Source organism: Trematomus bernacchii, unplaced genomic scaffold (assembly GCF_902827165.1).
Source record: "Trematomus bernacchii unplaced genomic scaffold, fTreBer1.1, whole genome shotgun sequence".
NCBI lineage: Eukaryota > Metazoa > Chordata > Actinopteri > Perciformes > Nototheniidae > Trematomus > Trematomus bernacchii.
The window spans coordinates 1,055,901-1,083,653 of NW_022987588.1; the positions used below are offsets into that span (position 1 = coordinate 1,055,901).

General features: G+C 39.9%; 1 protein-coding gene across 7 annotated transcripts; it reads left to right on the forward strand.

The window, feature by feature from the left end:
• mid1 (midline 1) lies at window positions 1-26,672 on the forward strand. Of its 7 annotated transcripts, none has more exons than XM_034128634.1 (11): window positions 1-155; window positions 15,116-15,837; window positions 17,608-17,670; window positions 20,484-20,579; window positions 21,018-21,125; window positions 23,027-23,175; window positions 23,267-23,394; window positions 23,962-24,105; window positions 24,669-24,830; window positions 24,918-25,125; window positions 25,675-26,672. In XM_034128634.1, the coding sequence occupies exons 2-11, from the start codon at window positions 15,172-15,174 to the stop codon at window positions 26,021-26,023; spliced, it is 2,073 nt and encodes a 690-aa protein (XP_033984525.1). In that variant the 5' UTR covers window positions 1-155; window positions 15,116-15,171; the 3' UTR covers window positions 26,024-26,672. The 7 variants fall into 7 exon arrangements, with proteins under 7 accessions (XP_033984525.1, XP_033984532.1, XP_033984531.1 ...); XM_034128640.1 differs by lacking the exon at window positions 1-155 and adding an exon at window positions 4,373-4,392; XM_034128638.1 differs by lacking the exon at window positions 1-155 and adding an exon at window positions 6,829-6,982.
• Window positions 26,673-27,753: the final 1,081 nt, after the last annotated feature.

Below are 27,753 nucleotides of genomic sequence, written 5' to 3' on the forward strand. Positions count from 1 at the left end.
GGGGAGTGTACGTGCAGACAGAAAACCTACAACCTCCTGTCTCCTCTCTGTTTCACCTCAGGGAAAGTACAAGCTGCCTAAAAGTCATACTCTGTAGCAGACTAGTATTTATTCACCAGGGAGAGACACATACCACCACAGCCATGGGGAAGCAGGTAAGATCTGATAAAGCACTTAGTGGTATCGGGTTAAGTAAGTACATTTTGTTTCAATTGCTTAGCATTGCTAATCGTCTCAGACTGAGCAGTGGGACACATGGGTAGCAGTCATATAAAGGTGACGCTGAAGGCCTGAATACTTACACGTTAAGTTTTCTGTAAGAGTTGACATAGTTTTAACTTATTTTATAGAAATACTCTCTAATGACTGCACGTTATCTATAATACTTTAATATTGATTTCTCGTACATGTGAATCAGCATACTGCAGTCTGCACAGTCAGGAATACATCAGAGACACACAAGCATAGGAGGCACAGCAATTACCATCTTTGTTTTTATGAGAAGCACCACACTTTATGTGTCTCTTTGTGATATTTAATTTAGAGGTGAGCCGGAAATGTTGTCTTGACAACAAGTTCACTCTTGTTTGCTCATGAATCACATCTGCTGACTCAAATCAGTGTCCTCATTAAACAACTGAAGATTATTAAACTAGCAAATATATTCAACATTTCCTATGCACAGGGAACCATTTATTTTCATGACTTTGCTGCCCAAGCTTTCCACGGGCAAGCTCATGATTTTCAATGAGATTCTCATTATTCTTCTCCCACTTTGTTTTGGTGAGAGCTAAGGCGATACCATGTTGTTTAAGAGAGAACAGAATGTGAAATTGTGCCAAATAACTGTGGATAGGGAACTCTGGTGAATTAATTTCAATACTTTCCCTCATCTGGTTCTGCTATTGCTCGGAAACATCAACGTCCCTCTGTTTTATAAGTAAAGCATTCTTTCTTGGTATCAATCCTCTGTGTCTTTGGTATTGAATTATTATCGTTTAATTATTTTTTTTCATATCATAAACTGAACAGGGAATTTTGAATGTTTTATTATAGTATTTTTCCAAATAGTACTCTTCCTCTCATTACAAAGCTCAGTTTCTCCAAATCCTCATGTGAAATGACAAAAGAAACAGTTTCCATCAGGTCTGAAGTGCCAGCTCCACCAGCAGCTGTGAGTTCTCTGAGCCCGCTTGTTGTGACAGGGAGAGAGCCAGAGCTGGTTCAGTCTCATTGTCAGAGCCAATGAGTGTGGATGGAAATGGGGTACTTGTGTATGAGTGTGTGTGTGTGGACTCACTACACTGTGCAGTTGAGGAATATCCTTTTATCAGCAATACCTCTGCGGGAAAAGTAAATGTTGAATTCATTTCAAACTCCAGAGAATGTGCGTCATAGGCCAAGGTTGAGGAATGTGTCCTAGACTGTCTCGAAGGAATGCTTTGTTGACAAGTAGATGGAGTGAGCATACTTAGTAAGGCCACACTGAGCCAAGGCTCGCAGCAATCAGAAAAACTGATCAGTTTGCCTGCCTCTTGACATACACAGAGTCTGTACACAGCAGAGACGGGCTACTTGGAGATATGTGCTTTAAACACTGACCGATATCAGTGTAACTGCAACAGTGACCACATATTCAAAAGTGTCTTATTCCATCCCGATGCAACTAACCCAGATCAACAGCTGGGCTTCTGCCTTTGGCTCCAACTGTCTCCTTGGACACATGAACACAGTTCCCCACAGCAGATGTGCAGACCTCCTCCAGCAGTTCTTGTTGTAGGAGTGCAGTGACTCTCTGACTACAGGATGGAGAAACAGCACAGGTGTTAATGTAAAGCTTTATACGTCCCACACATAAGATTAGTTGTTCATTTAATTGCTAGTGCTACTTGTAAAAACAGACTTTATTTGGGATTTGGGGGTTGGGTATAAGGCGGAGTTACTGTAGCAGATGTGAGAGTGATTGAATGCTTCACTTGCACCGTCTTTGATAAGATAAGTTGAGTGCTGTAGATGGGAGATTCTTGATAAAGACGTGACACTACTTTTCTTCAGTAGATCCCTCAGAAGCTGGAAGCAATTACAGACTCCTCCGAGCAGCAAAGAATGTAGCAGGCGTTCACCGCACCCTTTCACAAGGATTCATTTTTTTCAGGATAAAATAAAAGCCAAGACTTTCAGGCAATGGGGCTGTGGTGTGGACTAAACACAACATATGACCTTACTTTCCCAAAAACTCCTTCAGTGTTTTATTCCAATGAGTAATGCCAGACAGAGCAGTATTTTATTGTGTTGCTGTTAGCCACAAAGTACAACTGGTTTTCCAGGGGAATGATGTTAACCTTGGCCTTCCCTTTTTTCATATTATTTTCAAAATCTTTATATTGTGGCTTATTTGAATCATTCCATGAAAACAGACAATGAACCAATAATACATATCAGCTGTACGGTATCATGGTACATACATGTAATTGTTAACCAAGTCTCTTTAAAGGGGACCTATCATGCAAAATGCACTCTTGTACGTCTTGTATACATGAATATGTGTCCCCGGTGTTCCAGGGAACTCACCAAGTGTCAGAAAACACAACCCTCTCTATTTTCCTCCATACCCAAATCTCTAAAAAAGGGGCTGCAACGGATCTGATAAAAACTGATCCAGATTTGAACACTGTCCTGACGTCAGGACAGTGGCGCTACGGCTATTGGGCCAACTCCACCAATCAGAAGGAGACAGCCACGGCCATTGCCGTTCGAAAGCGCTGGAGACGCTGTAGTACATATTCCAGGCCAGTAGATGGTGCTGTTCTCACAGAATCAACCCTTGCAAAAACAGGGGTAAAATAGTGCAAATTGAGCGAAATGAGGCATGGCTAAAACGCATGATCTGTTTGGTATTTTGAAAAAAAAAAAGTATAAATATGCCTTATATAGGTATGGTCCTACACTATATTATTCAAATATCGCATGATAGGTCCACTTTAAGGCATGTATTTTAAAGAAGACTAAGCTTTCTTTCATTTATGGCACCTCTAAACAATGAATATACATCTCCTTGTAAAAAATGTTAACCTAAATTAGTTTGCTACTTTAGCTTAAGACTAAATTCAATCAAACCAGTTAAGCTGTAAGCTTTTATGTGCTTGTTTTCCATAATAGAGAGGAGAATTACGTTAACAATTGATTCTGTTGTTGTCAAATCCAAGAACACAGCATCCATTAAACTGCAGCATACAGAGGAGGAGAATCAATTCCAGGTCAATGCTCACAAGAGTCCTATATGTTCTACTGGCTAATCATAAACCACATGCATGTAGACATTGACTGAAGGGATGTACACAGCAGATAATAAAGACACACGCCATCATGCCTGTGTGATAAATAGTTTAAACAATTTGAAGGGGGGAACTTTCTGTTGAATTACAAACCATAACACCTCCTTTCAGTGTTGAGGATATATTGCAATATGTGTTAATTGGCTTGGTAGTAACGTGTTCATTCATTTGCTTGATGTTTGGATTGATTGTGTGTTGCTTAGTTATGGGCAGTATGCCTTGGGGATGAAAGCAATTATAAATCTTGAACCTTTGCCATGGTGAGCACAGACTACGCTTTCATCTTATTGTTTACCGGAAGAAAAAAAAAAGTGGCTGTTTTGTTTTGTCCTAGTTAGGAAAACAATCACTGCTGCTTAGATCAGCATTTAAAAAGGCAATCATGATGCCAACGCATGTGCTAACTCAATTAGGCACGTGCTGTAATTACAGGAGTTTCTAAGGGCTTAATAGCAAACATAACATGATAAAGATATTCTGTTTTGGGCAGCCTTTTATGTGGCCTGCGATCTGATGAGGGCCGTTTAGTGAGCAGCAGAATAGCACATTTGTTGTGAGGATGTGTGGAGCTGTGTATTAGATGCAACCATGCAGCAGAGCCCTGGAGACTGATCCCATCTGTTCGGGGCCCCGGTCGTGTAGTCACAAACTCATCAAAAAATGCTCCCCAAGGTTAATGCACCCCCCTTTGTCTGCCCATTTGCTACATCTTTGTCTTTTGGCTGAGAGGGTGGGGAGCCAGGGGCAAGAGCGCAACCCTGGGGAGGAAGGGGAGGGGGGCTGATGGACTGCATTAATGGCTACAATATCCATGAAATGACCCAGTGGAAGTGACGCTTCCTGGGCATGTTTTACGCTCGCATGAACACGCGGCTGGGGCTGGGACAGGGTGGGGATCTCTAGAAACGAGGGAGGGAGTATTGAAAGAGACTAGCCAGGATGCTACTCTATGTTTTGTTTAGTCTCTCATCCATGTGCTACTGATGAGAATGCTGAGCCTTTGATGAGAGTTGCATCTTCTTGCTGCGTTTGAGAGGATCACGCTGGACCATAGCAAGTAAGTTGAGCTATTTGTTTTTTTTTGCTTCTGAATTGAAATGAAAGTTGTGATGATTTGCATGTCAGCACTGGGGTGATCATATCAACCCTATCATCCTACTAATTAAATATGACTTTGTCCGTTCTTTCTTATGTTTTCTTAATGTACAAGGTGTAGTTGGACATTTGAAGATTATCTATAGATTTCTGGATTTTTTGTTTAGTGCAAAATTAGATTGTGCTTTCAAGGTGAAGCATAACCTTTTAACATCTATCTTTCAAACATCTGTGCTCCTCCTCCCTGCAAGTAATTAGGTTTCTCTCTAGCCCATCAAAGTTTATGTAACATTACATTTCACAGCCTATTTCTTTCCAACTTCTTATCTGCTTCTTCAGAAAGGCTTGTCTGGCCCTTTGCAGGTCTTTGTCCAATTAATACAGCTTGATGTGACAACCGCTAGCACGAGCACTGCCTCAGGCAGCAAATGGCCTTATTTAATGGGGATGAATATTCATTTGTTTTGATTAATCGTTTCGACAGTGCTGCTACTGATTGATAAGAGGATACATGTACAGTAAAAATCCACACATATTTCTGGAATACATTTAGACATAACACTTAGAACGTTGACATCTTGTTTGCCACTAATAAAATAATACACCAGAAATATATTTGTTTCCCAACCTCTGGACTAGATTCAATTGTGGCTTTGGGTCCTATTTGATCAATTGTGAATGTTGTCACAGTTAATACATTATGACAAAGTAGCTGTCACATATTCAAATTTAAACAATTCATCATATTGAGTTGAATTTCTGATGAGGCAAAGGAATAGACAAAAACAAATGTTTTCCATCCATTTTCCGTGCCGTTAGACTAAATATGTTTAAACTATGTGTGTGAGCCCGGACCAAGGATCAGCTTGGATTTCCAGTGGGTGAAGTGGGAACAGTTGCTCAAACCGCAGCCCAGACAAGTGTTTCTATTCTGGAATGGATAAAACAGAAACAGACATTTTTCCACTTGGTGTTTATTGCAGTTCAGAAAAGGGGCGGGGCTTTGAATTGAACTCAGGAGTGGCAAAACCATTTTCACCTTTCAAAGCACTAGCCTCCATTTGTTATTCTACAATCCATGTACATGTCATGGGTTTTATGGCATTTTATTGCATTGAAATGAATTTTAGTGTGCAAGAGTGAATAGGCAAAGTCATTATTTCACAGGCAATTTATGGATTTATGGCAATGTGAGTCCTTGGGCAGAAGCAATAACACTGTCTTGTAGATTTTCTTTTCTGTTGTACTGGCACTGGCATACATCTGGGGAGTGAAGTGAGAATAATGTATTATTCTGTGTGTGCGTGTGTGTGTGTGTGTGTGTGTGTGTGTGTGTGTGTGTGTGTGTGTGTGTGTGTGTGTGTGTGTGTGTGTGTGTGTGTGTGTGTGTGTGTGTGTGTGTGTGTGTGTGTTTTACATAGGAAATGGATTTGTTCTGTGCAGTTTTCAGATCCATTAGTGGGAGTAAGAGCCAGGCAGAGGAGTCACATTGGAAGTCATGCTTAATTTGTCTATTGTTGTTCCCTACTTGTCAGCATAAGAGTTTAGTTGTGGTCCCTGGGAGCTGAGTGACCCGTCTCATTGTCTCCCCGCTAACACTTACCCCATTTCTTTCCCTTACAAAATGCAGCAGACTTTAGACTGGCATGGGATGCTGAAGGAACAGCAGAGTGACAGACAGCAGTAGGCTTGACTGAGAAACAAACAAGCTGTGAAGAGAGGGCCGAAGGCTTGCCAATGAAAAGATTAGAGTGGCATTTGGCTGAAGCGCCAAGATGCATCGTTGCTCTGGCCACGCAGCCATGGCAACGGAAGCTTTATGCTCTCCTCCCAGTCCACTGAGTGTCCAGACTGTACCAAATAGTCATATAAAGATCTCCATGTCTACCCTAATCTTAAGTTCTTACAACATAAATCCCATTGTGGCTGTTTTAAAAGACATTTGCTTTGATTACTCATTTCCATATAACTTTATCTTGCTTTGAATAAAATGGAAATGGGTGAGCCGCATAAAAGTCTAATATAAATGTGCATATAACCTCAGCTGAGCATCTCTGCTAGGCCCATCCATCTCAGTGCTCCCATTTGTCATGCAGGGCACCTCTGTTCCCCGGTGACCAATCAGGAGTGCCTCCTTGGCTATTAAAAGCGCCCCCCTCACCACCTCATCATCAGTTGTGATTGACAGCCTCCCACAGGAAAGAGGGGGGTTATTTACCTCCTTATGTTCTCATGGGACTAAGTTAATGATCCCAGCCAACAAAATAATACAAAGAGGGGAAAAGCCTGAGAAGTCGGCGCCTGGTTGAACCATTTGGAGCTGTTTCGGCTTGCTTTAGAGAGGATTAGAGAAGAAGAGGTTGTGTGAGGAGAATTTCAGAGATAGCGGTGAGACAGTCGATGCAGCAGAGCCCAGGCAGAAAGTAGGAGCTAAAGGGAGGCTTCTGAGGAAAGCCAGTGTTTTCAGAAAAATCTCTTCCTTGGCTTTATTTCTGCATTCATCTGTCATCCGTACTATGGACTGTCTGGTTGACTGAGTAACAGACTGTGAGGTAAGGGATCATCTGTATTTCCCATGGGTGGCACTTTAAGGTAAAAAAAACCTTAAGGTCTTTTAGTCTTAAGTTGGGCTTTTAGAAAGTTTGGGTTTGTTAAAATAAATACAGTATTTGGCATGCTTTTGTGTGCTTATGTTTAAAATGTAGCAAATAATAATTGGATTTACAAAAAATGTCAAATCACAATAATTACAAAATAACATTGATGATAAATTAAAGTGTTTTTGGCTTCATTGCACCTTATTGACATACTGGCGTAATCAGTCTTCAGAGATGACATTATCAACACAGTTGCTTCTTTTACATACCGTCACTTCTAAGTTGTTTTCATTTTTCCCACAATTTTCAAATGTTCTTACTTTGTTGAAAACTGCAGGCTAAGCTCAAACACAAGGAGTCCTGGCAGGGGCATTAGGTTACTAGTCCAAATCAATCTATGTCTTATGTGCTAAAGTTTGACCACATAACATAAACATTTGCTTTACACAGCGCAGTACCGTATCATAACGTTGTTGATAGGGTCATTTTAGGTAATGGTCTCGAACTAAATACCTCAAACCTCATATTCAAACAGTGAAACAGGCTCAAATCCAGAGCTGAGAAACCGATCAAACTTTCTGTGATCAGAAACGCTGTTTGGATGCCAGTTGAATCAGCCTGCACATGTTTGTGTTGGGAACATTTTCACGTAGCAGGAGACTGGCGAACAGATGCCAACAAAATGAGAAAACTTTCAACACTCTCTAAGTTGTGACCACAATACATTCCTGTGTGTTTCCATTTCAGTGAATGTATTCAAAAGAAAAAACAAAAGGGTGTGCTCGCTTTGAGGAAGTAAGGTTGCTGAACGTGGGTTCCTAACTAAATGTGGCTTGCTTCCTATAGCACCATCTGTGCTAATGAGCATGACAACTGCACACAGAGTATGCACGTTGTGTGGCAAAATGAGTGCACTGTGTGTTAATTCATACTTCATGTTTCTCATGTTAACATTGACCTGGATACAAAGTGCCACTGTCCTTTCCCATCATTGATTTCTGATTTACATATGCACTATTTCATTGGGCCAAATCGAATTTCGCCTTGAGCAATAAACACATTTTCCAGCTTTAGCAGTTCAGATTTGCCCTAGCACGGCTGAAATAACTTGTAAATGTCATTGTACAAATTATGCAAAAATCTGAGAAAATGTGTGATCAATGCACTGAGTAATGTTTTGGCTCAGGATGATGTTTAGTTATGGATGAAAAAGATGGAGGCGTGTGGCGCAGTGGATAGAGCCTTGGTGTTGGGATCTGGGGGTCACAGGTTCAAACCCCACTGCAGTCAGCATGTCTTTGTGTCCCTAGGCAAGACACTTCACCCCAAATTGCTCCTGTGGGGATTGCCCACAGTATTGAGTATGTAAGTCGCTTTGGATAAAAGTGTCTAACAAGTAACATGTAATGTAAAAAAAATAACTTTGTTGAGAGTCATGGCAACACTCCTGCTCTGATGGCCTCCAGTGATCGACCAAACAGCAGGAGTCCTGCCCCTTCCATGTGATTGGCCAGTACAACAATTGTGCAGCCCACTGTGTGTAGATGGGATAGGTACAGTTCTCAGGGAAAGAAGAGGAGAGGGCGGAAAGTTTCGATCCTCCTACTGATTTTCAGTGTGCTTAGAGAAAAAGGGTTAGAGGGTCAGAAACTAAATGAGAGTAGGAGAGACGAGTCACTGTAGTTCACACTGCTGCACTGGACCAGCTTTGACAGAGCCCAAATATCAACTCTGACTGACTTTAAATTAGGTGGTATTCTCTATTGGATGTAATCATGTGGCGGGTAAGTCAAAAAGTTGTTCTTAACTCAGTCTGTATTATATTGTTACTGCGTCTCAATGTTTTGCAACCAAAACATTGAGTCATCATATGTTTCCAAGCCTCTAGGCAGTTCTCTGTGCAAGTGCTAAGGTTGTTTGGCCTTGTTGTGTTCAAAGATTCCTCTATTTGAACAAAGAATAATACTTGAGGACTAAGATGACTAAGTGAGAAGGCCAAGGGGATTTTTTGTGATTAAAAGCCTCACAGAGAGTGGGAGTAGTTCAAGTTTCCTCTGTCAACGCAGCTCTTCAGCACAAGCCCATATAATTTCTGTCAGCCTCTTCCCAGACTCTATCTACAAATAATCATCAATATATATGAGCAATCACTTGAGTGTTCCTTTTAATATTATTTCTGAATTTCCTTTCAATTTTCTGGTTCGTCATAAAAGTTTTGTATCACCATTTTACTCAAACCGGAAGATATGCAGCGCCGAGGGAGACAAATCCAGCCTTTCATCCTTAATCTGGTGGCCTCATGACCTACAGAAAACCATTCACTCCGCTGATAAGATAAAAGATACTGACTTTTCTCCCCTGCTACATCCATACATGCTCTAGCAATACATCAGGACACAGTTTGTGACATACATACATATATAGGATTTCATTTTCACTTAATTGTTTATTTGAACAGGGAAAATGCACATCGATGAATCACGACTTTAATCAAATAATGCTTCAAATGTAAATATGCGGGATTTTAACTTTGAGATAATTTCCATCCGTAGATTCATTCTACATGAGGCTAATGATGTACAAAACTGGGGCATTGCTGTTGGGTTTGCAGTGCCAGTTTCCCTTATTAATTAGTGACTTATCTTGTTCCTGCGAGAAGGAATGTTAGACATCTTCCCACCCGTGTGTGCAGCCTTTGATCACCAGTGTGACAAATAGATATCAAGCTGTCACCATGGCAACCCATGTGGAGGTTTTCATAGAGGACCCTGCATTTCTTTAAAGTGTATGGTATGGTAAGATGTGTGTTTATTTAGGGCTATGTTAGGATTGTATTGTCATATATAATATTATTATGATTATTGTTCTTATTGCAATTCGTTTTTTTTATTTGGGATGAATATAACATTTGTATAATTAGACTAAATAATTTCTTATGAGTAATATAACTGCAAAATATCAAGATGCAATTCTGGAATTTGTTATGGTGAGAAATCTAAAGTAAGTATAGAAAACGTGTTTGATGTAGTTCATAAATCAGCCACACGATGTCGCTCTTTGAGTGTCTTCTCCGTTGATAGCACTTGAGGCTATGACGTACAAATCCCTGATCAACACACCAGAAAAGACAGACAAATATGCTCAGAACTTGTGTGTGTTTTGATGTTAACGAACCTCTTCCCCGCGATAGTTTTGGGTTGTATGAGGACTAATGAGCAGCAGGCTCGTGCTTGGAAAGTCACATTCTGTAAAGTTCCTGTGGTTGTGGAAAGGATGCGGTGTTTTCCCGACGATGCCACCTGCCAAGCCGCGGAGAGGAAATTAGAGTTTGGTGCAACTCTTGTTCCTGACCAGGATGACCTTTAGGCTACAGCACAGACAGTAAGAGCACTGAAAAATGGAAGCAAGTGGAAAATAACTTAATCAGCTCAACTTCTCAGCCTGTATGAAACTCATTAACTACAAACTTCATGTGCATTACAGATTTTACTGCCATTTCCTCATCTGGAGCTTTGTAATTAAAACATCCTGCATCCATTATTGGAGTAAGCAGGAGACTCTTAATGGAAAGTTAAATTGAGTATTTGTTACTTTCATACCAGTTTATATCTGTTGACATGAGTTTGCCAGATGAGTGCACACATGACAATCACACTTCTCATCACGTTTGACAGATGTTTACAGTAGTTTAAATGCTTTTGTAATTATTTTGGCCTCCACAATACTTCAAAAAATCTGTAATAATACCCTATTATATGTCAGCCAACACCAGGCTTCATGCAGCTAATCTCAGTAATGTGTGCATCTGCAGATCAGGTAGATTTGTCAGTCTAATCAGCTGCTTGTGCTGCCACAGCTGTAAATCACATTAGGCCTGAGTGGGCCGCTGCTGAGCTGGCTGCTTTAGGGAGCAGCAACAGGCCACACATTGGTCACAGCCACGCCGAGAAGACAGGATTACAGATAAATATGTTAGGTGTCTGCCCCAGGAAAGAAGACAAAGAGCAATCACACTCTCTCAGTCGCCCAATACGTGGTTCAGAGCCATCATTAAAGGTGATAAAAGACCATAACCAAAAGGATTAGAAAGTGCTTGAGCAGGAAATTGTCTTCCTATCTGAGAGGATGTAATTGTTTCATCTCTAAATGAGCCATTACTTCCTAATCAAATAAAACTCAAAATGTTAAGTCTTTGCGCAAGTTCATCATTTGACAAAGCGCCACACAGTTAAAAGCGTATGTCTCACATCTGTCATATCTGCTGGTATCGGGATTTAAGACTCTTGGAGCATAATTCTGTAGTATGCAGATTATCTCTGACTATGTATCCATAGCAAACATGGCTGTGAAAATAATACATATGGATGTCATATTGGTTGTTGGGTTTCTTTTAGGACTATATTTTATAGGATTATGGCATAGGCCTACTAGCTTTTGGCATTCTCTTGTCCTAAATGCTGCATTACAGTTTTTGATGTGATTGTTGCCTCTGAAAAGCTATCTTTAAGGATGCTCAAAGTGTCCTTACTAATCCAATGGTCACATACAAGTACATCAGAATCAGAATCAGAAACAGGTTTATTACCAGGTAGGTTTACACTTACGAGGAATTTGACTTGGTGTCGTGGTGCATACATACAAGTAAAACAACAATTAAAACACAGATAGAGAACTAGAAAAAATATTAAAAATAATACAAAATATAATATAACAGTATTTACATTGCAATGGAATGGAATAAAAAGGATTAAAATATGGAATACAAATACAAATCGGCAGTAATAAGAAAATAAAACAGATATTGTTGTACATTGTGTGCATTAATGTAATGCATAGAGTCTATGATGTGGCTGAGGTAAAGTGTCAGTGGGGGGCCGGGCCTTATTGATGAGGCCGGTAGCGGAGGGGAAGAAACTGTTCAGGTGGCGAGAGGTTTTGGTCCTTGATCAATGTTTTGGTACAAGTATGAAAAAGTAAATTGTGTTCAAATTCGAAATATGGTAGCAATCAGGAGAGAGGAAGAAGAAGAAGTTAATATTTTAAAAGACAAACTTCTGTTTGTGTGCACTAAGTTTTAGGGTCCTCTTGCTGATTTCATCACACTAAACTCCATCCCAGTTGGGGACCTTTTAGAAGAAACCCAAGGAATGCCTGTCACATTCCCGTGCATCACCCAAGCAATGTAGCTCACACACCCACCACTTTGTCTGAACTGTAGCGTCTCTTTAATATTTACAGTGTGTATCTGTCTGTCAGAGAAGATAGCCACTCTGGGACTCCTTTGAATGACAGGAGAATTCAAATAGAGAACAGTGGGGGTGTGTCTGGAAATAGAGCCACATGGTAAGCAGATGGTACATCGGTGATTCCCACAAGAGGGCCAAGTGGGACAGAGTTGTACGTAGCAGGTGATGTTTCTGTCTTTATTTGAAGTCTTATTTGTCAGGAAGGATGTTTGTATGCTAATTTACTTTAATTGTTGCTGTCAAGATGAATTGAGATTTATAGAATGAATATAGTATTACTTTACTGTTGACGTCCATGGTGCTGTGTGTTTTTTCAGTCGGGAACTCATGAGGGGTATTACATAAAACAAGCCTCTGGGGACTTATTCTACGTCACCTTGTTTTGTGTAGGGAGTCACAGACCTCTGTCCCATGTTACAGATGAGTCCTGCTGCCTCGCTGATGTGTGTGTGTCTTTGGCTTTTCTCTTTTAAGTCCCTGGGGGCATAGCCAGGAAAAGTTCCAATCCACAGCATTGTGCTACTAGAAGCTAGAGGGATGGCCACACAAGGAAACCTGAAACAGATCCTGACGCTTTGAATTTCTGAATGGGCAGGGCGGAGAGGACAGTAACCTGCCTGTGAGGGCGAGGGCTGGGGCTCTGCTGGATCCTGCGCCTCCGCTTTGCTGATTTCCCTCTCTCTCTCTCTCTCTCTCTCTCTCTCTCTCTCTCTCTCTCTCTCTCTCTCTCTCTCTCTCTCTCTCTCTCTCTCTCTCTCTCTCTCTCCCTTTGGCTGTTGTCTGCTCTCTCTCTACTTCCAGTACTGGCCAGCGCTCCCGCTGTAGGTGGAGCTGGCTTTCCTGGAATTGTCGGGCAACTTTTCCTGTTGTGCTTTCTACCTCTTGCTCAATCTCTTGCTTAATGACAGCTCTACTACAGGATTACAGGGGGCTGTGAGGACTTGTGCCATCTGGATGCCCGTATCTACATCCTGCTGGGGTTTATGGCTGGTGCCTTTGTTGTCATAAATATGTTTTCATGATTTTAGGTCAGAAGTTTTCCTTCAGCAGAAATGTCTCGGCATTGCAAAGTGTGGCGAAGTCCATCGGTGGGTAAAGTAAACTGTGTATGAATGGGAGAGCTTTCAGGAGTGCGTAGTGTACTTGGGACTGTAAGGCAGTTCACGGTGGCTCTTTGCCACGGTGTTGTTTTGCAAGCTTTTATAACTTCAGGATATTTTATAGCACAGGCGATGACATCAGAGGATAAGCGTCCTGCATTGTGTTCGTTAACAAAGCTCTTTATTCATTTTGTATTGAGGACAGCTTGGCTGAAGCAACAACTTAACCTGTTTAACCGGACCTGTGCGAGTACAGTAACCGTTATATTGTAGCTGGTAGCTTTGCTAAAAATGCCATGGTGTTATCTTGTATGATAAGTAAAGTAAAAACATGTCAAGCACATGGATGAGTAACATAGTATGTTCATGAGCCACAGTTTGGTGACTTTGTAGAGATAGGTTTGTTTTTAACCTACTTATACATGCATGAATTAATTAAGACTCACTGCTCTAAAATTGTAAAAAGTAATATAAATAATAAATAAATGTTGATTAAAGGTAATGAATGAAAAAATACCAACTTTCAAACAATATCTGTGCCAAAAGGCTTGATGTTTAGCATACTTTGTTAAAGACTGAAGAGTTTTCATGGTTGCATTTGATCCTCTGTAATAACTTCTAGACACCTGCATCGAACACTCTGTCTTTAAAGAACAAAATAGCACCAAAAGAAAGGGCCACCATAAGTATCTCATTCACTAGAGACAAGTGCTTTAGCTGCGTGTCTGTGAAGATTTGAATAGAATGGGAAGAACAAACCCAGGTCTGTAACTCAGAGGTAATTGCTGTATCCTCCAAACTTCAAAAGGCTACTTGTGCCTCACTGTCCTGATAATGAGCTTTTGCCTTCTTCACACATAATGAGTGGAGGTAGAGGGTTCACAGTGAGACGCTGTGAGCACAGTGTGTCCACTCGCAGCTGGGGTGTCTGACTGGCTGGGAACAAAGGCTTAGTGTCTGTGATAGTGTGGAGCCCCAGCCATCAGCAAGCAGGCCAATACACTTCTGCTTGGCTGAGCTGTCAGTCTCCCTGGCCTGCTGGCCTTCGGACTACGGTATTGAAAAGAACACATTGGGGTAGGCTAGACTATCCCTGTGCCAAATTAAAATGAGCCGTTGCTGCATTCTCAAAGTTGTAAGTTCAGATAAATATAACGTACAGAAGTCTGATATATGTATAATATGCAGACACGTGTTATTGTTTGAATATTCTCCTGCTTCCTTGGTTTATTTTCAGATTTACTTGATTTCCATAATGAAATATCTTAAACAAATATTTACATACATTATATTTGAGGTTTAGTTTGCAATGGAAATCAAATGAAACTCAGGAAATGGGGGAATAGTTTTGGTTTTATTATCATAAGTACTTATACACATAAATAGAGACAGAATATGCATGGCTTTTTCTTCACATCAAAACTTGGACAAGGGTTATTTACACAATTGTTGTTATTTTTTATTTATCGTTTGGTTCATAAAATCTAAAAAAACATGCCGTTACAATTTACTGAAGCCAGAGGTGAAGTTTTTAAATATTTTGTTTTGTCTGACAGCAATCCAAAATCCAAAGATATTCAATTGACTATCAACTAAAACAAAGTAAATCAGAAAATCCACACGAATGATATGCTGATGCAAAGGATTGTTTTGTTTTATTGCTTAAAAGATAACCTTACAATGTAATACTTGCAGATTAAAGGCAATAATTTTTTTAATCCCTTTCTGTGTCATCTTTACAGATAGCTGATCAGCTTCCCTGGATTTTGCTGACGACCTCACTTTGTTTTGCCTGAAAATGGAAACACTGGAGTCGGAACTGACCTGCCCAATTTGTCTGGAGCTCTTCGAAGACCCACTGCTCTTGCCCTGCGCTCACAGCCTTTGTTTCAACTGTGCCCATCGTATCCTAGTGTCACACTGCACCCCCAGCGAGCCAATTCAGTCCATCAGCGCCTTTCAGTGTCCAACCTGTCGCTATGTCATCACTCTGAACCAGAGGGGCCTAGAGGGACTAAAACGCAACGTCACATTACAGAACATCATAGACCGATACCAGAAAGCTTCTCTGAGCGGACCTAATTCTCCTAACGAGACTCGGCGTGAGCGAGCCGCGCCAGAAAGGAAAGCCATGACTTCTCCCGGTGACCGAGTGCAGTGTCAGTTCTGTGAGCAGGACCCCCCGCAGGAGGCCGTGAAGACCTGCATCACCTGTGAGGTGTCATACTGCGACGAGTGCCTGAAGGCCACACACCCCAACAAGAAGCCTTTCACGGGCCACCGTCTGATCGAGCCCTTACTGGACTCCCATGTGCGAGGGGTGATGTGTCTGGAGCATGAGGAGGAGAAGGTCAACATGTACTGTGTGACAGATGAGCAGTTGATCTGTTCATTGTGTAAGCTGGTTGGCCGACACCGGGATCACCAGGTCGCAGCCCTCGGTGACCGATTTGACAAACTCAAGGTAAGAAATGATCTGTAGTTTGAGGAATGCTTAGAGAGTTATTATGCACTGAAAACAAATATTCCTACTAACTGTGGACCAACACATTTAAAAGCTGATTTTAGTATTACTCAAAACCGTTGTACATCTTATGCAGTGTCACAGTAGCCTATGCCAATATAACAAGATTGTTATAATAAATATGTCAATTTAAAATCTTTAAAGTGACCTTTTGAGCAGTTTGAGATAAACTGGTTCATCAGCACATTTTGGAAAGGTTGCAATGGTTATGATTTTGGTCGTAACTCAGCGTCTTGTACTGTAATATTGGTAATTGGATACTTTTCACTGCAACTTAGCAGAACTAATATTTGTATAGGAAGGGTTCCAGTTTGGATCCAGGCCATGGTTCCACTGAATTGTACTGGAGTTAGATTCGATAAAACACATTATTATTCCGTTAAGAATGTATTAAGTCCTGTGTCTGAAGAGCATGAGCATATGCATAAAATGGAAATTATCTGCAGTTTGCTGAACACAATGTTATGTTTCTTGCAAGTACAAATAAGTTGATAATGTGAAAGGTTTTGGCAAGGGAGCTGCCTCTGTGTTTATTAATGTCATTGTGAAGCGATTAGTTTACAGTAAACTTCTTATGATAAACAATACGAAATAAGGAAAGCTACACAATTACCTCACTCAATTCGATTTTACAACAACTTCTAACAATATAGCGTATTCATCTATGCCATAGAATTCATAACCATTAAATAGCCACATTATTGAACTGCTTGGCGTCATCCATCACTATGATGAACATGGGCGCTTTAGTGTATTTTGAATCAACAAAACACACACACAGACCATCCTTCCTTCTGCTTTGAAAACAAACAGATCTGCATCTGAAAACACTTCCAAAGACACTATTTTCTATTGAGTAACATTTGCTAAAAACTACAATGCCCAGTTTTTTTTAATTGTTTTAAATACTCTTTAAATTGGATTTATTTCGAATATAAAATACCATAAGGCCAGCCCTGTTATTTAAGACCAAATGTGTCATAACCCACAAATAGTATAATTTAAGTGAGTTGGAGGCTGTCTCTCTCACCCAATGCAAGAGAATGCTTTCACAGTTTTTAGGTTAAGTGCAGTGCTCACTTTCTGCAGAAAGGCAGACATCAATAAGGGATGAGAAGATGCCTTAAGCTGGAGCATGTAAAAAGGTGGCTCTGAATTTCTTCCATTAGAGACATGAATCAGCTTCTATCATAGGAGTGAGAATATAGCTTAGCGGGTCAGTGCTTTGTCAACACAATGTTGGTCTCTATTATGTCTCCAGCAACCTCGGGGGATAGTTTAACATCAGCACAGCTTCATAGTGAAGCCTTTGACAAGGATATAGCTAGTCAGCGTTGACCCACTGTATGTTACTTAGTGTATAAGCAAGGTAAACATACAAATATTTACTTTTTTAGCTTTATTTCAAATATTGAGCTTTTTAGCCTAAAGTGTATGCTGAGAATTGCATGGCATCTGCTGCATGAAATAAAAATGAGGCTCTGCTTTGTTTCCAGAAAACTCTCCCAGTGTCCATGCATGACTCACAAAAGGGGGGGTTTTCTCTATCACAACACTCGAAACCCTTTAGTGTACCCGCTCCTCTCTTTCACAATGCTTGGTCACAGTGGAGCTGGGATGCAAGCTAACCTTTGCAACATTTCTGGCACGATAGGTCAGAGGACCAGTCTTAACCTGTCTCCTTTGTTTGATCATGCTGTCATTGTGCAGAGCTCGCCTGGCCGCTTTCTCTATGTGGCGGGGACTGGTCTTTCACACCAGGAGGCAGACCAGGTGATCATCATCATTTCTCTAATTCCACATTCAGGGACAGATTCAATAAACAATTGAACCTGAATGTTGCTTTTCAAAGGTTTATAAACCTTTAAAAAACAACACGATAGCAACTTGTGCCACATAGTAATGTGACATAGTGTAATGTAGTGTAGCTGGGTGGTTATTCATCTGACCATTTTAGCATACTGATTTGTATTTTAATCATTTAGTGTCAAAGTTAATTTATTGTTCTTTATCTTTCAATAAGCACAGAAGCTGAGTGGGTAAAGACAACAGGGTGTGGGATAGTAGAGCGCTTTATCTGCTTCTTTCTCTCCCCTATAACATCCAGCCGTCGCTAGATGTTATTTTGCAATGGGATATGTTCCACCATTTGTTGTTGTTTTTATTTATGTTTGTATCTTGTTGACCTCATATTATGTGAACTCAGCTGCATTGTTAGAAGCCTCGAGTGACACAGGAAACAGCAATTCCCATCTTAGAGAGAAATTGTGTTTTCTCCCGGCACGCAGGACAGGACCCAGGTGGTTTGCAGCTGAGCTTGTTCATAGTTTCTGGTTTTTCCAAACACATGTTTACAGCCCCAGTGCTTCACTTTTCTCAAAAACTCCCACAGAAGGGGATGTTGTGTCATTGAAGTGAGTGTGCGTGTATTTGTGTGCACGCATGTATAATTCAGTAATTTCTTCAGTCTGGTTTGGCATAATGTGACTTGAACCTGGTCTGGTATTATATCTGGTATTATAAGCCCTTCGTTAAGTTTATATGAATATATTTTTGTGAAGCGTCAGATGAGTAGATTGAGCTTTTTCTAAAAACCATTGACGAAAAGGAGAATACACTTTTGGCCATTGCATGTTTAGGAAAAAAAAGCCAGATTGTCAGTCTGTTATACATAATACATAGTATATTTAATAGTGTGTATTTCCCTTGATAAAGAGGTTTTCAAAATCATAAAACACACCCTGTTATGGTTATTTATGAACAGTGAACAAGCTGAATGGAGTTCATTGTATTATTTACACCTCTGCTTTACATAGCCTAACACGTGAGAATACACAGTAAAGTCATCTAAGTTATGACATTTGTTTGGAATAAAACGTTGTAAAAATACCATTTCAGTATAGTATATGCAGCAGGAGTCTTGAGTAAGTGGAAACTAGATTAAAAGTGTATATTTGTACACTAGAAAACCATACTATGACTTGTTTTGCTGGTTCAATGAGAGCTTAAACAGCCCTCCAACAAAGTGAAAACCACAGATGTGTAGCGGGGCCCATGGTGTTCACAGGATGAAGGGACAAACTCTGACAATGGATACAATTTCTAATGTTGACACAGGATAAAACTCCAAGTCCTTTCAGTGACCTGTCAGGACTGAGAGAGGAAGGAAGAGAGACTGGCCAAAGCAAAGGTGTGGGACCAGAAGCAGTCACATACAAAAGGAAGCTGCTGTTCTTTCCTCTCATCAGTAAATGACTCTAGGAAAGAGACCTCCATTAGAGTGAGCTGCTGAAACACACAAAGAGTATTAATGTTGCAGGAGAAGCTGTATTTTAGGCGCTTTCAGAAATACTGTGTCTCTCCACCTTTTCCATTTGCTCTCCCTCTCTCTGTTTGGCTACATACATGTACTTGTCATATTCAGACATCAGAATTGCTGGAGGGGAGTTACAACCCTATACATGTGGCTATATTCAACAGCGATTTGATTAATATGTTATGTTTCATTTGTCCTTTTTAAAAGTTTCGAACTCGCCTCATCTGTGCCGTCAATCTGAAAAGGCTTTCATCCCATTCTCTTTCATATAAATAAATTACATTTATGAGAGCGGTAAAATAAAACCTTTGCTATTTTAGCACACAGTGACGCACCCACCTTATAAAACTACAATGTGAGAAGTCACTGTTGAAACTTTACAGGCCTCTTTCAGTTTGGTCTATTCTTTTGACTATTCTGAGAAATGTCATTTTTGATCCAGGGAAATCCGGCGCAGTGCTTACAATTATATTTTAGGAATCTGTGTTTTATAATGTTTAAGCTTTCAACCTATGGAGATGAATTGGATATTGAATCTATCTGTGATTGTACACCATTTACAATGTGAACATCTCAGGCAAAAATTCATTCATATCTTAAACTTTTATTAATAGATTAAAACCAAAAATAGTCTGGTTTTATCTGATTTACAGATAGCACCTACAGTGTCAGAATTGGTTTTTTGTTATAGTTTGTTATTGATTAGTTTTAATGTGTGTATTAAAATACCTGTCAATCATATCATTTTACAAACCTCTGTTTTTGGTGGGATTATACTTTTGTTTTCATTGAACTCATGGATAGCACCCTTATACAGTATGTATTCATGTTTTAATTTAGAAAAAATGTAACTTAACATCAGAAGATGTCTAGCACAACCACAATACACAGTCATTGTGCTCCCCAATTACAGTTAGAGATTAAACTTGAAACGTAAGCCTTTGATCTGAGTCAGTGATTAACACAGCCAGGGTTTAGTTGTCCAAATTACTGGCAGATGCTCCGCTAAGCTCTGTGGCCTCAGCAGGCAGTACGATGGGGTCTCTGGCACGGGAAGGACGGGGGGCGGGGGGGCGCTACACCGAGCCCAATGTGGCTGTTCATATCCAGTGGCCGCCTTGAGTCTCCTCTCCTGTGCCCATTACACTCCAGCCAGATAGGGACCTTATGTTCCCACTCACCTAACTCTCCTCCTAGCAGTTCAGCAGTTTTCTATTTGTCCAGGGGGCAGGGTGTAATGAAAATTAATGAAATTAATTTTGTTTTGCAGCATGCTTTGGATTCCAACCTTAACAGTCTCATCAAAAGGACCACTGAGTTGGAAAGTATAATGAGCAAACTCATCCAAACCTGCCAGCATGTGGAGGTGAGCTTTGTTTATCTGTTCTCTTTCAGATGCAACTCCTTGCTTCTGCGGCATATCGTTAGCAACAAAATAAATTAATAAAAAAACGTTTTAACACAGTGATGAATTACTGTTTCTCAGAGAGGCTTTTACTCATGTCAACAAGACTAAGTGCTCATGTGTCTATACAGTAGGTCAACACATTTTGTTATCTGCATGCAGTTTTAAATCAAATCTTTTCAAAGCAAGTGTTGGCCCCCTTTGGATGCTAGGAGTTTTATATACGAAGTAGATATTATGAGAGTCTTTGAAAAGCATATCAAATCAAGCTATCTAAAATTGTGAACATGTGCATTGCAATAGCTGTTATCATGCATCTAATCAAATGGAGTTGCGCCAAAAAACATTGTGTCAAAGCTAAAGAATATCAACATATCTCTTATCTGTGCTTCTGTCCAGGTAAATGCGTCGCGACAAGAAAACAAGCTGCTGGAGGAGTGTGATGTTCTGATAAATATCGTACAGCAGCGCAGACAAATCATAGCTACCAAGATAAAGGAGGGGAAGGTACTGTTATTCACCTTTTGTGTTTTGATAACCTTTGTTTGTTTATCACCTTGTGCATGATGATAACCTTGCCTCCCCACACATCTGACAAGTTAGCATACACCTAAACAACAGCTGATCATGTTGTCCTATAGGAATACTGCAGTATCAAATCACTGCTGTCGGGTAAAACTAATCAAAATGATACTTTTTAAGGTGTCGCTTTGAAATAATCAGTAACACATATCTCCCTTGGAATAAAAGGTTAAGTCCAAATTAAATAAAATTCTGCAACTTCCGTTAAGTACATGAAAGGTTTTGCTGTTATAGCCTTACTTGGTCTGATATAAACAATAGTTTATGGTGGCTAATATTCACACACATTTATGTACACATTGTAACTGACATTTCCTTTCCATAATTTCATTAATGTACTTGTGCTACTGTAAACTATATTTTGGCAGATACTTTCAATTTACAGAGCTAAGAAGCAATAGATATTCCTCAAAACGTATCCTTAAAAATCTTTGAATTAACCTGTTAAGCCCCGAGCCTGTTTTTCAGGTTTCAGGCTCGAAAATGACATGCCCAAAACAAATGACTACAACTTCACTTCTAAAAGGGTTATATGAATAATTTCTTTTATCAAAGCAAGGTTACATCTGTGAGTTGGATGTAGAAGTGTCAGAATCAATATAGATTTTTCTCAGTCAGAGTAAATTCAGATGGAACATTGTAAAAAAAGGTAAATTCTTACCTCCGCCTAAAGAAAAAACATTACTTATAGTGAAAATCACCCTTGAATGATGGGATGGTAGACTAAAAGCTTTAGGAATCCAAACTATAACATATAATAAGTACCCTGTATCAAGATTGAGGCAAAACAAGTTACATTTTACCTTTTTAGAGAGGTTTAGCAAAAACAAGTTCCAGGCGGAATAAGCTTTCGGCACATTTGGGTACATCTGGTTCCATCAGTGCCATTTGACCTTTTTCAGGTACCAGACTATAAAAATGATGTATTACATTGAATTATCACCATAGGTATTCATTCCATCCAAAGAAAAAAAATTAAAATAAAAAAAATTAATAAAAAAAAAAAAAAAATTTTTTTTTTTTTTTTTTTTTTTTGTGAAAAAAAAGACCCGCCGACGGGGGCTTTGGGGCTTAACAGGTTGAAATGTGCTGCTGTTTCTGCTTTTTGTAATTTGACCTAAATGATATGCCCTATGTAACTTAGGTGGAATGAAAAAACAATGCATTGAAAATAAATCTTTCTGACATCTTTCAACATTAGTTATTTCGGACTGTTGCATAATGTCCTCAGATCTGTTAAGATAAATTCTTCTATGTGGTTTTGTATGGTCTTTTGAAGCTAACTGCACTGAATTACCACCCTGTTAACTGCTGTTTTTCATCTCAAGTATAGCCCTTCGCTTTGGAGTACTGCTGGCACACTGTCCATATATTTACTGTGCCTGTGCCGTGCCTCTTGAATCGTTTCCTTTCCTTTCCCATGTTAGATGCCATTAAAGAGGCAGTGGCATGCTGTGCCATGCTCAGTGTCAGAGTAAGGTCAGCCCTGCTTCCTGTGATGGCCCTCTGGAGGAGGTGGAGGAGGACCCTTTCCTTCCTCACCCCATGCCTTGTGTCAGCTTCTGAGTGTCCATGACAGTGTTATGAGGGATGTTTCATAAACACACCTTGTATGCCAGTACAGCTTTAATAACAGGTTGAAGCTCACAGTATTGTGGGTTTTACACACCTGTAAAATCGAATTGTTCACGGTGTGAATCATATTTTCCACAGGAGAATTCCCTCATTACAGAGGTCAAATCTACTCTAGCATCTGGAAGGTTTGAGCCCTGTGCATTAAGTAGTGCATTTGTTGCTTATTAACAAAGCTTTTAATCTTTTAACAGTCTGTGCGTATGAGGAAACTAGCCCAGCAGATAGCCAGCTGCAAGCAGTGCATCGAGAGGTCGTCCTCCCTCATCTCTCTGGCAGACCAGACCCTCAAGGAGACGGACCACGCTCGCTTCCTCTTAACGGCTAAAAGCACCTGTGAGAGGTAAGGGAACAAAGACAGTCAGCACTTTCAACAATCATTACGTGTGGTGTAAAAATCTGTCACCATCTAATAATATACTTCTCTATTAAAGAGTTTCCATGGCAACGGCCTCCTCTCAAATCCTGTTACCCGAAATGAACCTGAATGACACCTTTGACAGTTTTGCCCTGGACTTCACGAGGGAGAAGAAAATGCTCGAAAGCTTAGATTACCTCACAGGTGAGTGTGCAGGTTAAGAACACAATAGGATTTTTTGTGGCACAAAGCCTATTTGTTAATTAATTGCTCACTCATGTTTTACTGCCAGATGAGGTTTCTGTTTCTTGAAACTCACTGATTTGTTGTGTTCCTTTTATCCGAACGGTGCATTAAAAAAGTATCTTCATTCATTTATAAATGTACACTTTGGCATGGATAAAATAAGGGACTTTATATTTAAATTAAATGTGTAACAAAAACTGAAAAGCGTACACATTTTAGGCTACACTAAGCTTATTTTCGGCTGAATAAAACGTGTTTGATTGTTTATGCTAAGAGCCCGTTGTGCAGCCAGAAATTAACTCTGCATGAGGGCCGTGGCTGTAATAGCTGGGGGAACTGCAACCTAGTTTAATTACACTTTTCAGAATAAAAATACACAAATGGATAGGTGCTATTTACCACCACTGGTCTCTGCTACATATTGTGAGTGAGTTTTTATTGTTTTGTCGTGTGCAGCATAGAATCCAATCAGCTTTTTTTACTGCTTCATAAAAAAAACATTTGTCTTTTGTTTTCTGATTGCAGCACCAAATCCACCAGTAATCCGTGAGGAATTATGTACAGCCTCATACGACACGATCACAGTTCACTGGACAACAGATGATGAATTCTCTGTTGTATCATATGAACTCCAGTACGCCATCTTCACCAGCCAATCAAATGTTGTCAGTAAGTATATGCAGCTCTCTGCTGGGAGTGCTCTGTACTGTTAGTGGTGGAAACATGACAATGATGGAGGGATTTTAAAGGGATTTCACTCAAGGACTTTAAATTGTTTGGGGCCTATGTTACAATATCCAACCATAATTGTAAATTATAGCAGAGGGAAGGGAGAGCTCTGTCCAGGTGATTATGGGTAATGACGTTTACAAAAATACACTGACATTTTTGCAGTGTGGAAGGGATGTGGGGAAAAACAACTGCTGGGTTTACATCCAGATAAACATCATAAGCTCAATATTATCTGGGGGTTGAAATGAGCAGCACACTGATTGAATTGATTGCTTGAACAAGGTCACAACATGTTCGATAAAGCAATTTATTCTGGTCTGCCTCAGTACTCCAGCACACTTGAATGAGTGGTAATCTGACTTTATTGGATAGTCAAAAATATGACGTATAGATTTAAAGACTGCTCACAACTACACTGTATTGTCCCATTGAATGAGGCTCTGAGTTTTCATTATAAATAGTTTTACTTGTCAGTGATTTTCTGCCTGTCTGCGCTCCAGGTTTGTGTAACTCTGCTGACAGCTGGATGATTGTACCAAACATCAAGCAGAATCACTACACCGTGCACGGGCTCCAGTGTGGCATCAAGTACATTTTTGTACTGAAGGCCATAAACCAGGCTGGAACCCGCAGCAGTGAACCGGGGAAACTCAAGACAAACAGTATGTGAAGAATTCATTCCATAATTCATTTTCCATGAGAATTGTTAGGCATGTTACAAACTAGCATTTTTTCACTTTTCTTTTAAGGTCAGCCATTCAAGTTGGATGCAAAGTCAGCTCACAAGAAGTTGAGGGTGTCCCATGACAACCTGACGGTGGAGAGGGACGAGACGTCTTCCAAGAAGAGCCACAGCCAGGACAAATTCTCCACCCACAGCAGCTACGGTGTCACAGGAAACGTCTTCATTGACAGCGGCCGCCATTACTGGGAAGCTCTGATAGGAGGAAGCACATGGTAAAGACATTTGCACATTTTCGACAATGCTAGTGGCGTACATTTTCTCTATTTAATTTGTACAGTTATAAGTGGTCTCAAGAGGAAGAATCCTTTTTTACTTTGATTACATGGGATTTTTGCTCTAGCGCGACCACATTTAACTCAGGAATGTCAAATATGTGATGTTTTTTTATGAAACTTAAGAGGGCCAAATAGTGAATTTTAATTCATACAAAATCTACAGTATCTATGTAGAAAGGTTGTGATGACATAGCTTCACCCTCATATTTGTTTGTGCTAATAGGCAGATGCTATTATGCTAACACGCTAAACTAAAATGGTGAACATGGCACACCTGCTAAACATCAGAATGTACACATTGCCATTGTGAGCATTTTACAGGCTGACAATAGCATTTATCTGCAAGCTCTGCTTGAATAAGTAAACCTCCCAAAGCCTATAGCATGATGCTAGTCTTGTTTATTAATTTATCGATAATGTTTAGCTTTGCAACTATATGTACATGTTTGCATGAAGTTTCACAGTGTTTTTCCATTGGGCATACAGGTTTGCAGTGGGCATTGCATATAAGTCAGCACCAAAACACGAATGGGTCGGCAAAAACTCCGCCTCCTGGGTGCTGTCTCGATGCAACAACTCGTGGGTGGTGCGTCACAACTGTAAGGAGATGCCCATCGAGCCCTCACCCCACATGCGTCGTATCGGAGTGCTGTTGGACTATGACTCTGGATCTCTGTCCTTCTACGACGCTGTCGGCTCTCAGCACTTGTATACATTTGATGTCTCCTTTGCTCAGCCGGTGTGCCCCGTGTTCAACGTGTGGAACAGGTGTTTGACGATCCTTACCGGGCTGCCCATCCCAGATCACTTAGAGGGGAAAGATTATAACCATTGATGAGACTTCTCCTGCTGGATTTTTCTTGTGTACCCAAAAATAGACCATACTGCTTGCACCTAATTGACTGTGATGCCCACGTACTGTTAATAAAATAAAAACAGTAACCAAACTTGATGCAATTAATAGCTCAGATGTACATTCCTAATCAAGCCTATGTTGAAATTAACCTGAATTATTGAAGAAATGATTTACAAGCATTGTAGATGTATTTCTTTGCTTTGCACATGTATGTACATTACACTGCTGGATGGTTTTAGGGGTTTGCTTACAGTTTGAAATTCATATTCAAATAGATTCAACGTTTGTTTTACCATCCATGTGTTAAGGGACTCTTGGACTCTTTTATTTCTGGAAGGTTGTTTTGTTTGCTATTTTAAATGTCATCTATTGAAAGATTTTTTTAATCATAGCACTTTGAGCAGTTGTCACTATAAAATGAATTTCTAAGCCACTAATAATGCAAGTCATAATGTGAATGTTAAAAACACTTAGATCAGATAACAAAAACAGTCATTAATAACATTAATCAGTAAATTCAGCAATTTTCAAATATTTATTATCTGCTCAGCATTATGGTATAACTCATCACAATTTTCCCGTTTTATGTTTTTCTGTGACAAGATGTAATAAAAGTGACTTAATTTCATTCCGTGTGTGATTTGTAGTCCTTTTCGTATAGCATGCTCCAAATCTGTCTCAGTAAGATGATAATTTAATACATTGTACACCCGTTGTTAACACAACTTTTTTTTTATCTCTCAGTATGGCTTTAACAAGCTCTCACAACACCACAGTGAAAAGAAAACAACAGCACTACCATAGAGAACGCTGTCAGTCTTGCTTTACAGGACTCCCACCGAACCACACTGAGCCAAAATACGCCTTTTGACAAGATTTGCTTTGACATCTCTTTTTGTTCAGGAGTAACGTGGCTTGTATTCTGTAGCATCCCCTTTCAACTAAAGTAGACAAGAGCAAAAAGAAAAAAATGAACTCTTGGTGACCTCCCCATGAGACAGCCTGCAGACAGATCTGTAATATGTGAACAGTCCCTCCTCCATGTCATGCCACCAGGTTTTTGTTGGATTCTGAGTGTACCTAGTGTAAAAAATAGATACTGTAAGTCATTTTTCTCAACTCTGCATAGTTTTGATAATAATTGGTCTGAAACAAGAAACAATTATTTAAAGACCAAAGACATAATTTGTCATACAATGTTGATGTGAATAAGTTGATACAGAATCATTTGGTTGTTACAAATGCCTTAAGACCACAGCATCAAAGTGCAAAACAAAATGGCTGTTTTATTTTGTATTATTAACATGTTTTAGATTTAAAATTCTAATTCAAAATCAGCATAGATTGTAATGCATTTGCAAACATGTCATGACTTTATATTGAAATAACAAAAAATACTAACATGTTTCCAGTGTCTGCTTTTCATTATGACATAGAAAAACAGCCTTGTGGTAAAGAACACATCTACACAAAGAGACTTCTTTGTTTTACCTTCTACATGCCTAAGCAAAGAGTTGGCTACCAGGCATTTAAGAGTTGGCAGACATTAAACTAAGGCTCTGCATGTCGGAGGTAAGACAAAGTGTCCTTGCTTGTGTGATTGCAACACTTAGGATAAGTCTGATCAAGTGCTTTAAACTAAATTAGTACTTTAAGAAAAGAAGACAATTTGCAGATGTAATGAGAAAGAACTGATTTTAAGTATTAAA

Bases quoted from the DNA above. Each gene is read 5' to 3' on its own strand.
- mid1 (XM_034128634.1), top strand. From the start codon at position 15,172: ATGGAAACACTGGAGTCGGAACTGACCTGCCCAATTTGTCTGGAGCTC. The intron at 20,580-21,017 runs GTGAGCTTTGTT...GCTTCTGTCCAG, and splicing joins AAACCTGCCAGCATGTGGAG to GTAAATGCGTCGCGACAAGA. The intron at 23,176-23,266 runs GTAAGGGAACAA...TCTCTATTAAAG, and splicing joins GCTAAAAGCACCTGTGAGAG to AGTTTCCATGGCAACGGCCT.